Raw genomic sequence first — 17,319 nt, 5'->3', positions numbered from 1 at the left:
CACCGCTGTGATGATTGGGAGAGTCCGTGATTTGGTCGTGTTTTATTTATTTCTTCTTCTTCTTCTTCTTCTTCTTCTTCTTCTTCTTCTTCTTCTATCAATAGTTTGGCGGTATTTTCGTTACTATAACATATGATTATCATTGTTATTTTTATAATTTTCATTTTTTTAACCTGGGATGATAATATCAATAATAATGATAGGTGCCTCTGATAGTGACCTCCTTTTAGTTTTCTGTAAAAAAAAATATTGAGATTGCTATTTGTCTGTCCGTCCGCGATTTCTTCTGTCCGCCCTCAGATCTAAAAAAAAAAAACTACTGAGACTAGAGGGCTGCAAATTGGTACGTTCATCACCCACCTACCAATCATCAAACATACCAAACTGCAGCCCTCTATCCTCAGAACTTTTTATTTTTATTAAAGGTTAAAGTTAGCCATAGTTGTGCGTCTGGCATCGCTATGTGCCAACAATACAAGGCACCACCGGGCCGTGGCTGAAAGTTTTTACTTGTTTTATTTTGCTTCTAGCTAGATTGGTGATTTTGGTTTATTATTATTATTATTATTATTATTATTATTATTATTATTATTATTATTATTATTATTACTCAAAGATGTATGTATTCCAGTGTTATCATGACTCTTTTTTTTATGAATTTATCAGCAGTTCACGAGCGTATTTGTATTGGAAATGAATAACTTTATCTTACTCTGGACAATTATTAAGTAAATATGTAACCAGCCCTTTTACAATTAAAAATCAAAAATATCATCTAATGGGTAAAAATTCCCATAGGCAAAATTAACTGTAGTTTAATTTTTTTTATTTCAAAAGATGATAACCATTATATTCCTACTTAAAAAAAAAATGTTGTAAACAAAGGAAAGTTATATTATTTTTCTAGACATATTTCACCAGACCCCCTTGAACATAAAGCATCGATGTAGAAAAAGACACATCCATTCTCCTGTTCTTCAATCGAAGTGAAACAAAACGACATGCGCTTTCATCTTCTTCTTCTTCTCCTCCGAGCGCATAATTCTGGAACACTGTCGAAAAGAACGGTGCGTTCTATTCAGTCCTGGAATACTACCGGAGTTGCCTGCCACATGTACAATAACATCCGTTACAAACGAAGGGGGCGTAATGAGAATCCCCGAAGACGCGCCCCAGGGTCCCCATGTGTTCCTTACAAACCCTTACCCATCCCCATCCCCCTTCCTCTTCTCCAGTCCCCGGGATCGTTTTACGTTCTCAGCATTTCAACAATTAAGAAATCCCATTAATTCGTTCAAGTCATAATGATCAGGAAACAGTAGATCTAGAGTGTGTTTAAAAGGCAAGGGGGGCAGGGCGGGGAAGGAAAATTCTCTCTCTCTCTCTCTCTCTCTCTCTCTCTCTCTCTCTCTCTCTCTCTCTCTCTCTCTTGTTGGAATTATATCCATTTTTCTTTTCTAGACTCGTACATGGATAGGAAATTATCCATTCACATAGTTACGATATATTTATATATATATATATATATATATATATATATATATATATATATATATATATATATATATATGAATAACTAGATCACGAAATATATATGTATAAATAAAGGTGATGCCACTGAGGAAAATGAAAAGACGAGAATTGCCAAGATCTTTCGGTCTTCACGACCCTCTACTAAGTTGTGCCTCAAGTAAAGGGTCGTGTAGACCGAAAGATCTTGGCAATTCTCGGCTTTTTATTTTCCTCCCTACATTTATACATACAACTAGTGTCTGTGTATATTTTGTGTTTTTGTGTTTCATTAGTCTAATGCAGGTGTTTTCCTTTTAGTGATAAATGCCTGAACCAGTACAAGATGCAGATCTTTTGCCGGGAGACAGAGGCCCATCTGCAGATGCATCCTCACCTGAACGACCTCAAGCCAGCATCGACAACTGGCCTCATCACCCCTGACCTCTGGCTTCGTGACTGTACCCAGAACAGTGAAGCGGTAGGTTGTGGGTGGAGCTTCTTGATACCCTTGGGGATCCTTTCACTCTGTTTCTGTCGCTCTCTGCCACAAATATCCTCAGACAGTGCCTCTTGAAGCCCTTTTTGTAATACGATAAACAATTTGAAGTATCTATTAGTTCTCTGCAGCATTTACAACCAAGTTTGTCATAGATCCTTCTGGCCTTATTTTATGATTTTTTTAGAACTATGAACTTCTCACTAAAGCCTAATTCCTTTCCAGGACTCAGGTCCAGATGGAGATATACAAGTGGAGTCTCCGTCATCTCCGCCACCTGTCTCCCCTCCCTCGGTGTCCTCCGACCCCAGCGAGCCGGTTAACCTAACAACGCAACCCGCTTCAAGAAATGAGTCCCAGAGGTCTTCGCCCTCCTTGTCTCAGAGATCACCAATTGCTAGTCGTCAAGGGTCCTCCAGGTCCTCCGAAGTGCTAAGTCCAGGGCCACCGCCAGCTCCTCGTTATGGCCGCCCAAGATTACGAAACCGCCGTGAAGGAATAAAGGACATAGGAAGGCCTAGAACTGTCCGAGCCTCCTTGCAGTTAGCCCGGTCTGCTAATCATGACATTGAGAAGTCAGACGAGCCCATCCGTTTGCCAACCATACGTGTTCGGCAGCTAGAAGCACAACAGCAGCAAGAACAGCTGGCTGCAGAGCATGAGCTGCCCAGCAGCAGTGGCGTTGGTGGCGAGAACAGCAGTGATGTTCCTTCACCTCATCCCGCACCTCAGCCACCAGCTTTGCCTCTTGGTAGCCTTGGTGGGGGTTTGGGTGGCCTGCTGCCAATGGTGGGTGGAGCTCCCCTACTGTTACCCCACATGTTGCCACATGACATACCACGTACTCCTCTACTTCCTCATCTGCTTTTGCAGCATCCAGAACTTTTAAGACACCCTCCACTTCGCCATCCTTTGCTTCCAGCTCCTCCAGCACCTGCTCCTCCTACCCCTGCACCTCCAACTGTTCCCCCACCTCCTCCTCCTGCCCCACCTAAAACACCAAGCTCTCTATTACCACCAGTCACTGTGTTGATACCTTGTCCAATACCCATCCCAGTGCCTATCCCCATTCCAGTACCAATACCTATACCAGTATCCTCTTACTCTGATGGAAATGAAACTAGGTCTACCAACACCCCTGGAAAGGATACAGCAGGACGGCCTCGGGCAGCTCCTCGGAAAGAAGGAAGCAGATCAGGCTCTGTCATAGCAGGACCAGTGGTTGCAGCTGCAAGTGCTACAGTTCCTCAGTCCTGTCCCGTTCCAGTACAGCCTCCTCCTCCACCCCCTCCTCCCCCACCAACAACTTCCTCCTCTTCCTGTGATAGTGAAAGAAATGCCCCAGCCAGGCCAGACAGAGAACGGCGTAGCATATTACGGTACACGTCGGATGTGTACGAGATCAATGGTATGTTTTTACCGAGGGATTCTGCATGGGAAGCTCCTGAACCACTTCAGCTTCGTCGTGCTTTGGTTGGTGACCCGGGACGTGGCTCACCTTATGAGCATCAAAGTGATTTTGACTCGCATGGTGTGTCCCATTCACCATCTCCAGAACCAGCCGAAGACAACAAGGAATCTCTGACTGGACTCACAAGAAGGGAGGAAGACCTAAGCACTGTGAAAAAGCTGCTTGGTGACGATGAAGAGGGAAGCCATGGTGGGGACGATGTTGTAAAACTGAGGTCGTCGACACCAACTGCAGTTGCTTCCCCAACCACTTCTCCTTCGACCAGTAGGAAGAGGCACACCACAACGGAACATCACCAACAGCCTTTGCCAAAGAAGAAGCACCTCCTTGTGTGACACTGGTTCAGGTGGTCTCTGTACTTGTAAATGATGAGCAGAAAGGGAAATCTAGGGTTCCTCCTGCATCTGAGCAGGAGGAGGAAGCCTTTTCCATGACAGATAGCAACGACTTCACGAAAGGAAAATAGATCATGCTCTAGTTGTTTAATGTGCTCAAGCTTTACTAGAAGGGATATGTTTAAAATGAAAAGATGATATACTGTACAGTCACCTGCCCATCTAAAGTCTTGTAAATAGATTAAGTGTAGTTAAAATGGGGAGCATATGATAAGAAATTATGTGTGTAAACCAATTCAACCGTGTTTTCTGTATCAGCCCTGCCTTGAAGGCTACCATTCAATGTTAGCTTACAGGAAAAACACTATTCATTGTGAAATTTTGTGTGCCAAAGAAAACTGGATATTGTTTTTTTTAAAAAAAAGCTTAGATTCCCGATTTTCAGAACTTCAAAGGCATTTTAGTCAAAAACACATCACAGATATTTTTGTCCTGCCAAATTCAGACTGTAGATCCGCCCAAAGGAGACTGCAGCCTAACAACGTCAAGATATAGAAAGCACTACAGAGATCTACAGAAAACCTCCCACTCTCTCACTCCTGCATCATGATGGCACCACTATCATGCATGTCTCCACTCTGTACGATAGCTGTCTATCTTACTGTCTGTATCATAACTGTACAATGACTTTATAAATGTAACTGTATATACAGTGATATATTCTTATGCTACGTGTTATATAAATGTTTTGATGTTGATATATCAAAGTATACATGTATATGTGCCACACAGTTATCTTTTTCACGTCATTTTGTAGTGAGCTCTCTTCCTCATTTCTCTCGTTCCTAAAGATATCTAGTCACTGGGGCTGGTGTACATTATTTATATGAGAAACAAAAATGGATGCGTTGTTTTCAAAAAGGAAAATTGAAAGCAGTGGCTGGAGAAGTTACGGAAAATACTCGATTTAAAAAAGCTTTGTAGTGATTAAATTGAAAAAGAGGTCGTCTCTTTCAGGGGGGATTGATTTTTGAAAACATCTGTTCTTTCAGGACTGCAGTTTTTATATAAGGATTGTGCAGGTGTTTAATCCACCTGTATAAGCGTTTATTTGTCTGGATAAATTTAGGTCTGCTGGCCGGTATCTAGCTTGTCACATTTTTTGTTTAACTTTGGAGTAACTTTTTTTTTGGATTCGCCCAAAGGGTCAACATTTCGGAAACAATTTTTCAACCATGGAATCACTCTTTATTTAGGATCACCCAAAAGTTAATTAAATTTGAAACTATTTTACCATGAAGTAATTGATTCAGTATCATCTAACTATATGGCTATATGAATGACAAAGACTCAAAAGGCAATGGTTATGCAGAGGTTAATTCTATCATTGATTCTGATAGAGACAGAAATCAGAGCTAGATGTCGCTTCCAGATGAAGACCAGTATCTTGTGTGTGGTAAGTTCTCCAGTCACTGCAGCTCACACACAAAGTGTAAAAAGATTTTCTTTACCAAGGAAAAAAATATATTGATGCCCTTAATGTTTGCAAGTTAGGCTTCATGCACACAGAAAGAAGTTCAGTAGGTTGGGAAAGTTACTTTTAGAAGAAGAGGTAACAGTTAAAAGTTTATGTTTGCTATTAGCTCTTGTAAAGAGCAGGTTCTTACATGGCCTAGCCCTCTGCCAGATTCTGAATATAAAGGTTCTTTGTAAAACACTGGCAAATGACTCCAAAATTATGCTTTTCAATTGTGTACAGTTTCTTTTTATTCGACCCTTAAGTGCTTCTTGAAGTCCCTTGCAGTTTCTAGTCCCAGAACCGTCAAGTTTTATCTGCAGTTAGTTACAACTTCTTTCAAGGAGTTCAGAGATTTTAAACTGGTACAGTCAAGAAGTACCTGCCAGCTATTTGGCTGCGGTTTCTTCAGCCATCACATGTAGATGATGAACCTACGGTTACCTCCATTTCGTCAAAAGGGGTAGTATAACCTGTAACTTTCAGTCTGTTTTGAACCACTTTCTGTGTACAGGTAGCCTTAGTGTTTGTCCTGCTTCGCCTAGTAAAGGTTAGTAAATTTTATTTTTTTCGTACTGAGCTCATTCCTAACTGATTAGACTTCTGTCTGGGAGACTTATCACTTCTCAGTGGGTGATCTGCTAAATTACGTTCGCTGTTATTAGTAAGCGTGGTAATTCTATGGAATAACTCCACAAGGACTGCAAGGCACGTTCCTGCGAATACGATAGCCACTGGGGATTGGGACGTCAAATGTATTTCGCCTCGTTTAGTACTAGCCCCTGGGGGTTAATTACAGTCGACCCCCCCAAAAGAAAGGTAAATTTTTAATAAGCAACCTAAATACTGTAGGGAACTGTAAGTTCCAAAGAGATACTCGACGCAAAGTTATTACCTAGTAGTAGGTCTACCATAAGCACTCTCACCAATTACTGGGAAGTCTGTCAGCTGAAAAACTTGTCGAGTTAAGGAAACTCATATAAAGAAAAAAAATTTCAAACTGGAAAAACGTTGTTTTTTATGTATAAAAGTCTCTTTATCAGTTATAAATGATCTAAAGATCAGACATAAAAAGATAAATAAACTGGATAACGGGATAAGGAAAGAATTTGAGTACTGAAATCCAAAAAATAGCTGTAGACCCATCTTTGGAAGGATTACAGAAGCAACTGTCAGTTTTACCATCTGAAAAGCATTGCGTTCTCTGTTACCATATTTACAACTTACGTTTTTTTATTTTTCAACTTGAGAACGAAATAGTCTACTATAACAAGACCTAGAAAAAGACTAGCGCACATGGACCTAATCAAAATGGTATCTACGCCGCTAACCTTGGAGGTTCCGTGGGTAGGCCTAACAACAGATTTACGTAGTTCGGAAGTCACGTAAAGACGTTGGTCCCGATGCTGAATAACCACAGGTTCAATGCATCGTGTACACACACACACACACACAGACACTGAACGGTTGCCAAACGGACAGCATATTTGACCACCAAAAAAGATTGACTTTTACAGCCACAAAAAGATGACCGGTAGGTATTACCAAGATGAAATGGCTCTTGGTGGCCACCTGAAAACTTAGCAGCCACCAAAAGTGGCCTTCCGTGGACTACCAAAATAATGACCTGTGGTGGCCACATAAGTAAGAGGTAACCTACGGTTGTCCTAAAACATATTTTCTTAGTGGCCAAAGATGGTGGTTTAGATGAAGTGTTGGTTCTGCCACACTGTTTTATATTCAACGTTGCTTCATTTTCTTTCTTGATGTCCATCCCGTTTACTTTTGAATCAAGTTTTATCATTAATACAAAACAGTGTGGAAAAAACATCCTTTCAGATTTTCTGTTCAGTGACAGCACCAACTTTCCTCAACAAAGTTGGTCTTGGTAGTGAACGCAAGGTTGTAATGCTAGTTACTCCCATAATCATAATTTCGGTTGATTTGATCACTTAATACTATCAATGAATAATCCAATCACTTCCTTGAGACAAAAAGCCCTTCCCTAGATAGTAGGCCTTCCTCAGATAGTAGGCCTTCCTCAGATAGTAGGCCTTCCTCAGATAGTAGGCCTTCCTCAGATAGTAGGCCTATATCCGTCAGGTGCGAGCTCAGGCGATCTCCTTAAGGACGTAAGCAGGCAGGTTAATGAACGACTGTGCTCTAGGTTTGTTGCTGTGCATTCCAGTCCCTTGTTGTCCAGGTAGTAGCAGATTCTGTAATAAAGATGGAAAATATTGTTGGAACTTTCATTCCTCCTCCTCTGCAATGTGCTTATGCATGTCCTCGAGAAGTGAGACTTTTAAAGTGTACTGCGATGGTTGTATGGTCTATGGAAAATCTAATCTTTCCAGCGCCATCAAATCATTTATGTTGAATGCAGAATGTAATTTCTGTTACTGCCTTCATTCTGTACGTCACAGCCACTTCTTAAAAGCTATTCAGGTAACGGTTTCATAAACAGAAATGAAGTTTTATTGTCTTAAGTAACCCATGTCACTCTTCTAGTGCAACTGTTTTTTCTAATTAATATTACACAAAGTAAATAAATTCTATGGAGCAATTTCATGTTTAACACTTAAATTTATAATATGAAACTATAGGAAGATCATTATATACTAAAAATTCTGTGAAAGAATGGGAAAAAGACTAGTGCAACTTTCAAGATAGATGAAAGACCCACACACGAAACTGCAGTGACTTGGGTATATGCTTTGCCATACTTCAAAGATAAAGAAACAATGATATCAGATATTTTTCGAGAACAGCATATTTAGCAGATTCGAAACCTATCCTATCCTTTTGGAGACGAAAAGAACATCCATTATCAGCTGTTTTTATTGCCACTGTTAACGAAGCAAAATCAAATAAAGGTATAACTTTGTCATGTCTCGCCTCATAATACGAGTTTATTTTCTCACTAGCTGGGAGATTATATTATTGTTTCAAGAATGGGAGGCCTTTTTTTAAGTTACCGAGATGAGGAATTGTCTAGATGCTAGATGTGAGATTCTCTTATTGAGAAATGTGAGAATAAGTCTTACAGATAAGTCATTATGCGTATTCCAAGTTGTAAGTGAGACAAATAAATGAACACGCGATTAAAAATAGAAGAAGGATATGCGTAAAATGAAGTTTTCTGTACAATGGTTATTTCATTATTCATTGAAATTTACACAAAGCTTTGAACTTGTCCAAACTTAATACTAATTTTGCTTTCACTTATCGAAGGCTGTATATGAATGAAAATGGCATTTTTAACCCATAATAACAGCCCAAGTTATTTGGTATTCTGTTTATAGCCTATTCTATGGAAAGACAACAAAACTGAAGTGAATAATCATTGACAGCTGCACGAAGAACATAAATGGATGCTCTTGGGAGGTGCCGTTACATAGGTAACAGCTGTGTTTTATTAAACTGATCAACATGGCGGCTGACACACTGACAGTTCCACTACTAGCAATTCGTCTTCCGTATTTACAGTCGAAATACGCTAAAGGTAAGAGATCTATCATATACTAGATGATTAAGATATGGTGTCATTGGCTTTGTGTAGACTGTAATTGTACCGTAAGGAAAAGGTTTTAAAGATCTACCAATAGTAGGATTGGGATAAGGTACCTGTAGCTACGTTACCTAGGCTAATAACCTTGCTAGAATTTGATAGGTTGCCCCAAATAACTTTCGGCACGGGCTAGGTAATATTTGGTACTTTAAACCATAACTGAATTTTGGATAAACCTACCGATGAACTCCGCACAGAGATAACCTTTAATAGTACCTAAATATTTTTGACCTAGAAAAGGTTTTAGCTAGTCCGGTTTTGAGTTCTTTTAAAAGCTTGTGGCTTTTATAAAACTGTCGTGTAATTTTATATACCTAGCTATATTTTTGTAATCTTATTGCAGTATTTTTTATTCCATTAGAAATCAAACCCCTCTATATTACCGTTTTAAACATTGATCATTAGGGTATCTATTTTAAACTCATTAGGTATTTACTATATCATTTCCATTAAACTCATTATTTACTATATCTCCATTAAACTCTTTATTAACATCATTTCTATTTTCGTTCAGTAATTACCAGTTTATGAATGTAATGGGGATAAAGGTAAGAAATAAACTAAAGGCAGTAAATATCATAAACACAAACAAAATACAAAAACATACTCAATAACATAAATAAAAGACGGTAAAGACTTTGGTCGGTAACTTGCGGGAATCAGGCCTTGGAAGTTGTCTATAGTTTTACCATTTAATTTTCCTATGTATTAAATGTGATCATTGAACATTTCTAACGTTAGTTTCATTAGGAAATAAGTACTTTAGAGATAGTGGATCCCACCCTCATATCCTACTATTCAGGGACCACTGCGGGAAACTTGGGCATTTTGATGAGGGAAAACACAAAACAAGTGAAATACACGGACATTAGTCCTATTTATAGTACTCATTTAAGTTAAGTTCATGGAATGTTTTCAAACAAATAATCATTAGGCTAAGGACCTGGTGCCCTTTAAGATAGGCAGGTTAGGAGGTTGGTTGGTCAAGTTGTAACCTCATTATCGTTCATTTATGATTCCCTAGGTTAGGTTAGGTGGGGGTCTAAGCCTAAGGCAAGGCTCCAATGTCTTAGGTTAGATTAGGTAGGAGGGTTCCCCAGCTTGGTAAGGATCCAGCTGTATAGGGTAGATTAGGTTGTAGGGGGTCCAGTTTATTTTATACATTTTTTTTTTCATGTATGAGCTAGTTTTTAGAAATTATATTGAATGAAAATCTACTGAATTAGTTTTGAATTACTTTTGCCTTTCCTTTATCATTATTAACAACAATTCATTGTATAGAAATATATATATATATATATATATATATATATATATATATATATATATATATTATATATATATATATATATATATATATATGTATATATATATATTATATATATATATATATATATATATATATATATATATATATATATATATATATATATATATATATATATATGTATATTATATATATATATATATATATATATACCTTATATATATATATATTATATATATATATATATATATATATATATATATATATATATATATATATATATATATATATATATATATATATATATTTGTAATATTGGAAAAATTGTTATTAAACAAGTTTTTTGTTCTCAGTAATTCTTTGGTAGAAGGGCATAATTATCTTTAACAAAATTACATCGAGCATATGCAACAGATTTGTTGAAGAGCCATAAAATGTCAAACACAACTTGACACTTATTGCTAGTAAAGTCCCAGTTAGAATAATAACGGGAGTATTTTTTCAGTGAAATGTTAAGATTTCAGTTGTTGATATTATTTTAAAACTTGCAGTGATGGTGATTTTATGCATGTAACCTTCTTTGAAGAAGTGTCTTGCCTTCTGTGTTTTTTTAAGGTCAAGATAAGAAGAGCTCTGCTTACTGTTGTCAGCAATGGAATAATCATTAACAAAATAGAATAACAGTTTCTTGTGTTTCTCAGTGAAATATGTTCCTATCCTAAGTGATAATGTACATTTCCTGTAGCTTCTTTGCTACTGTGTATTTTTATGCCACAGTTCTGAAGGTGGGATTTGATAGTCTTTTACTATATATGTATACCTTTGCAGGTGGACACTCCCTAACTGTCTCGATAAAAATGTGAAATAGCTCTGTGGCAAACGCCTGTGACTCCAGGAAGAATGTGATGGAGGAAAGTGTGACGGGAGCCATGACCTTGGTTAATGTTCGTAGAACTTCAAAGAACTGGACCCTGGAAGTTCTGAACTACTGGAGCCATGACCTCAGAGAACCCTTGGGTGACCTCAAAGAATTACAACCCGGAGGTAGGAAGCAGGACGATGTCAGTGATTAGCCAAGGCCAGGATGAACCTTGATGGGATCACAAAGAACTGAAAGCAGTAGAATCTGAATGATTAGAGCCACAATCATATTGAACTTCCAGACGACCTTGGTGAATACCAAGCAGGAAGTGTAAACAATTAAAAGCATGACCATAATAACACAGTACATGTTTGGGACCTAGAGTTACTATATTGAAACCATAAACATTCTGACATGTGATACCAAGAATGATTTACAATGAATTCCTGAATGACTGAGACAAGGATGTCTGTGGCACTTGAAGAATTGTAAGCAAAAGGGTGTGAACAACTTAAAACACCATTTTTAATTAAGATAATCTGAAGGGCAGGAACCACTAGATCAGTATCTGCAAGACCATGAAGAATTATGAACAAGAGGATTCAAATGACCTAAACTTCTATGGGACCATAAGGAATTTCAGGCAAAATGATCTGATTTACTGAAAGTATCGCCATTATGATCGTCTTAAGTGATGAGGCAGATTGAATGACTGAAACGATTGCCATGATGAACAACTGTGGAACTCGACGAATTTACAGCAAGAAGATCCAACTGATTAGAAGCATCACCCTGATGAATGACTTTGAAGTCAGAAGAATTGGAAGCACGACGGTCTTAACATAACTTAAAACACCATACAAACAAACAAACAAACAATAACTTGAAATTTATGAGACAGGAATGAGAAGCAGGGGGATCTAAGTGACTACAGAAAACCGTCTCCTTAATAAACATGTGGTCACTTGAAGAATATGAAACAGATGTATGTGAGTGGTTGAAACCATCACTTTGACGAACATCTCAGGGACCGTGAAGAACTTGAAAGGAAATTCAAGGTAACTTTATTTCAGTGATGTTCATTTTTTCTCAGTAAATTTTACATTTAAGAAAATGTACATAAGTACAATGGTAATGTATTTGGTTTAATGATTATTTTTAAGACATTTCCTTCATTTTATCATGATTATTCACTTGTTAATGTTAGGCAAATATTCTTGATGGGCTAAATGCATTATGTTACTTAAACATTTTGTTGCTTTGCTGATTTCTAACTTGTTAATATTAGGCAAATATTCCTGATGAGCTAAATGCATTATGTTACTTTAATATTTTTGTTCCTTTATAGAAGTCTGGTGAACTTAAGAATTCAAAGCAAGAGAAACTCAGTGCCAGGAACCTCTACAGTAAACATCTGCAAGACCATGAAGAATTACTAGAAGCAAGAGGATACAGTTCTTTGAATGTTTTTGGGACCAAATGAAATTTTAAACAGAATTATCTAAGTTACAACCATCACCATTTTCATTATATATAGGACCATGTAGAATTTGAAGCAAGATCAACTGAAAGGAACCATTGCCATGGTGAACATCTGTAGCTTGACAGATGTAAAGCAAAGGGACCAGACTTGACTGAATCAGCACCCTGATGAATATCCACAAGGTCAGAGGAATATGGCACATGAGGACCTAGACAACTTAAAAGTCTGTGGGATTTGTTTAGACTATAAAGTAAGGGGATCGTAATGGCTGAAACCCTCTATACAGTGAAAAATGTATTGGTTGCTGTGAAGAATTTAAGGAAATTCAAGGTATTTAATCATTCAAGTGATGTTCCCTTTTTCTCAGAAATTTTGGCTTGATAAACCAGTCATTGACGTTTATGACCACTAATGATTCAGCTAAGATATATTGATTTATTTGGATCCTTTTATGAGATTCAATTCATGTATCTCTTGAAATGTATTCTTTTCAAATTGTTTTGATGATATTAATAGAGCATACTTTATTTTTATTGCATTACAGGACTTTTAAGATCTTTGAGACCATGAAGAATTAGGAGCAAAAGAACCAGAAGACCTGCATTTATGGGGCCATACGAAATTTTAAGCAAAATGATCATTATATATGAACAGATGTTGGCCATTGAAGAATCAGAAATAAATGTACTGTATCTAGAATGATTGAAGCCACCACCATGAGGAACGTCTTAGGAACTGTGTATGATTTTAACCTAATTCAAGGTTCAGCGCCTCAGCGGTGTGGTTGGTATGGTATTAGCGTCTCACCTCGGTGGTCGTGGGTTCGATTCTCGGCCATTCCATTGAGGAGTGAGAGATGTGTATTTCTGGTGATAGAAGTTCACTCTCGACGTGGTTCGGAAGTCACGTAAACCCGTTGGTCCCGTTGCTGAATAACCACTGGTTCCATGCAATGTAAAAGTACCATACAACATAATTCAAGGTACGATATGATTCAGATAATCTTATTACAGTAATGTTCATTTTTTTTACTTCCATTAGTCATTTACTAACTATTTCAAGGACCATGACACCCTCCTTTTTTAATATAACTAATGAACTAGGCTTCAGATTAATGTGAAACCGAAACCACCAGAGTTTGAGACACTGACCTAATTAAGAAAAATGGATTCAAGCATCTACTCCGCATTATTGTCTTACTTTATATCGAGAAATGTCATCTCAATTTAGTGGGCATGGTGAGAACGGAAATTAAGACCTGGCAACTAGGCGCAGAATGACGTGTGTCGACCATGACGTGGGGCCAGTGACGTTTACACCTGCCACGCCCCCCTTTCTGTATGGTTAACAAATAATATATAAGTTATAGTGAATTATACTGCCCTTTGATGGAATCTAAAGATACTGATTAGTTATTATGTTTGAATAAACCCATTTTTAGCCTCAATTGTGCTTATTATTTTATCAATAGGTAATTCTTACGAAAAAGAAGACAAAAAATAAAAATCTCGGATGGCAGTCAGAGAGGTGATCGTACAAGGGAAGGTACACGTCTTTTCGATACAGGCATTGACAAGGGCTCCTGCTGACACCTTGCTTACTGCATACTATTGACACTTTATATCATGTCTAGAATGCTTCACCATTGTCCACAAGGTTGTCGTAACGCTTTTGTGTTGCGACTTTTAACATACTACAAGAGGGAACAAGACAACAATAAACTGAAAACTGGATTGAATAGGTTGGTATCATGTTGTCATGTTTAATGGCATACCATCACGGACATGTATAGTTGAATATTATGCATTATCAGATTCTCTCTCTCTCTCTCTCTCTCTCTCTCTCTCTCTCTCTCTCTCTCTCTCTCTCTCTCTCTCTCTCTCTATATATATATATATATATATATACATATATATATATATATATATATATATATATATATATATGTATATATATATATATTAGATATATATATATATATATAATATCTATATATATATCTGGTTATCATATATAATTCAACTTCAGCCTTGTAGCTTTATTCATTAAAATGTTAGCTGCTATACTACTATCTATGTACAATACGCTTATTGTTAATAAAGTATTACTATTCTTTCACCTCCATCCAATCCTCAACCATATTAAATATTTATAATGATCATATTATGTGCGCATCCCTCAAATATCATATTCACCAATAATCAAATTCACATATAGCACGAGTAAACTCTTTATCTAAAATTATTTTCGTGGCGTTATTGAAATCAGGGAATAATATAATAATATGACCAATTTAAACATTGCCAAACCAAACATTTTTTTATTCCATAACTTCAACCCACTAATGACTGCATACCTGTATTGAAAAATAAAAACCATCTCTATCAAAGGTATATATATATATATATAAATATCTATATATATATATATATATATATATATATAATTTTCTTGTACTGATATAATGATAACCATACAGAAAGGGGGGCGTGGCAGGTGCAAACGTCACGGGGCCCCACGTCATTCTGTACCTAGTTGCCAGGTCTTAATTTCCGTTCTCAGCATGCCCACAAAATTGAGATGGCATTTCTCGATATAAAGTAAGACAATAATGCGGAGTAGATGCTTGAATCCATTTTTCTTAATTAGGTCGGTGTCTCAAACTCTGGTGGTTTCGGTTTCACATTAATCAGAAGCCTAGTCCATTAGTTATATTAAAAAAGGAGGGTGTCATGGACCTTGAAATAGTTATTAGGTTTGAAAACTTAAATGATCTAATTAAGAAATGATCAGAATCTTTCTGTGCTATTTCATTCAATCTTCTGTTTTTAATGTTAAGCAAATAGCATGATCTGCGTGGTATTTTTATTTCATAACAGTATTATGTGTGTGTGTGTCACCTCCCAAATTTTAAGAGGAGGACCAGAGTGCCAGGTAGTCTTTGGCCTAAATCCAGTATTCTATGAAAGCACTGTTGGCTTCCTCTGTACAATGGGTTATCCAAGAAAAACTGTGATTTTAGTTGGTTGTCATTACAATGGGTAGTTCCCTTGGTGTCTGTTGGTTGATATCTAGCGCTCAAAAGTTACATAACTTGCAGGATAATTGAAAAAGAAACCTACAAAATTACGATGTATAACGAGTCTACTTATAAGTATATACACTTTATTTTACTCAACACTCGAGTACTTTCAGGCCCTATCTGTGGCCCTTTTTCAAGAGATGTGTAGGTTGTTAGCCTGGGTCAAGGCCCAGCAGTCTTCTGGAACTACTACTAGTTCAATGATGGCCACAGATAGGGCCTGAAAGTACTCGAGTGTTGAGTAAAATAAAATGTAAATACTTATAAGTTAACACGTTATACACATTGTTTTGTGGGTTTCTTTTTCAATCTTCAGAAGAAAACTGAAATAATTTTTTGCTTGGTTCTTGAAGGATAATATTGTAAGTCTTGCATTATCCTCGGTGGGTTCTTGAAACTCATGGAGAACTGTCGTGGCTTTATTATCCTGAATTATCAGTTACTGAATTTAAGGGACACATATTGCCACATGCCGTGGATTTTCTGTTCTACATGATATGATGACAAGATGTAAACAATGTAACACTTTAGAAAGTAATAGGAAAGTAGTGTTTCTCATTGTATAAGAGAACGCTAATTAGTGTACGTTCATGGCAATTAGAGACTGCTCTATTAAACGCGTCCATTTACGTCACAGCTGCTGCTGCTGCAGGCCTTCCGAAGTCATAATTATGACGTCCTTCTTGATCAGCAAGCATTTATAAACAAACATATTGGCTCGAGTAGTAAAAACTGAAAAGCTGAAATGATCATTTAAAATTTCATAGTCTCTGCAGGCCAAGGAAATTCCCGAGTCTTGGATGAAAGGGACCTCTATGTTTTTGACAAAGGCCTTTAATCATCCATGACAATAAATTCATTTTTTTATCCCCCAATACCCCCCAAAAATAATAAATGGCTGCTCCCAGATCAAATAAGTTGACTCGTAATGACTGCCAGTACATTATCCATGGTACAGTCGAGTTGTAGGTTATCAATTCTTTTGGGTAACTCACTCTACAACTATCTGTTTACGTAATATTCATTTGATGCTGAAGGTGACAACGATCATTTGGTGATTTTAGAAAGAAACATTTATTTGTAAGTCTGGTTCAGTCCCCACCAGCCAATGAGGAGATGGCTTTCAAAGCTTTTTCCATCCATTGGCCAGAACTCGGAGCTTCAGCCAGTGAGAGAAGGCGACAGATGAGGATTCCGAGTTGGGTGTGGTGGTCGTCTCTGATTGGCCCTGAGAATTTGTGAAGGTCTTCTTTTTTTTACCAGTGACCAGTCCCTAGGCAGACAGCAATTAGGAAGGACGGTGTTTTTAAAGCTGTGTAATTGCAACATTAGTTGCTGCAATATTCCAAGCAAGTACCCTTTTAGTGACAGCATTTCTACCCAATTTTGGCTAATAACTGGTGGTACTTATCCGGTTGAATGTTATTTAAAATATGCGTTTAAAAAAAAATTAAGCAGGAATCCAAGTGTTCTAATGGAGACCAGTAATTGTCCAGAATCTCTTGTTTAAGACAAAGTGGTCCTAGTAAGTCAGCTGTAACGAGCTGAAGGTGAAAATTTGTTTAAAAATCATACAGGTGGCGTGCATTTACCATCGTGGAATAAACGGAGAAATTTGGAATGAAAAGCTAATTCCTTTAATCAACCAGTTTGTGAAATATTCGTCTGAGTCTGTTGGAATAAATCTTGGTATACGTTTCTTCGGCTTTCTTTTTAAGTTTGGATAT

The 17,319-nt window shown here is 37.3% G+C and overlaps 1 protein-coding gene and 1 long non-coding RNA gene across 7 annotated transcripts in view; both read left to right on the top strand.

The window, feature by feature from the left end:
- LOC135208053 (sine oculis-binding protein homolog) overlaps positions 1-7,568 on the top strand; it is a 284,683-nt gene extending 277,115 nt beyond the window's left edge. For all 6 annotated transcript variants that reach the window (XM_064240199.1, XM_064240190.1, XM_064240213.1 and 3 more), the window contains 2 exons: positions 1,831-1,990; positions 2,234-7,568. In XM_064240199.1, the coding sequence (XP_064096269.1) occupies positions 1,831-1,990; positions 2,234-3,814 (1,741 nt within the window). In that variant the 3' untranslated portion in view covers positions 3,815-7,568. The remainder of the gene's footprint in view (positions 1-1,830; positions 1,991-2,233) is intronic.
- A 9,220-nt stretch (positions 7,569-16,788) lies between these two features.
- Positions 16,789-17,319, top strand: part of LOC135208047 (uncharacterized) — a 5,358-nt gene continuing 4,827 nt past the window's right edge. The window contains exon 1 of the long non-coding RNA XR_010313109.1: positions 16,789-16,941. This is a non-coding gene — a long non-coding RNA (uncharacterized LOC135208047). The remainder of the gene's footprint in view (positions 16,942-17,319) is intronic.

This window comes from Macrobrachium nipponense, chromosome 11 (genome assembly GCF_015104395.2).
Source record: "Macrobrachium nipponense isolate FS-2020 chromosome 11, ASM1510439v2, whole genome shotgun sequence".
Classification (NCBI taxonomy): Eukaryota; Metazoa; Arthropoda; class Malacostraca; order Decapoda; family Palaemonidae; genus Macrobrachium; species Macrobrachium nipponense.
Note: the sequence above shows the minus strand (reverse complement) of the source record. Positions and strands in the feature narration are given on the sequence as shown.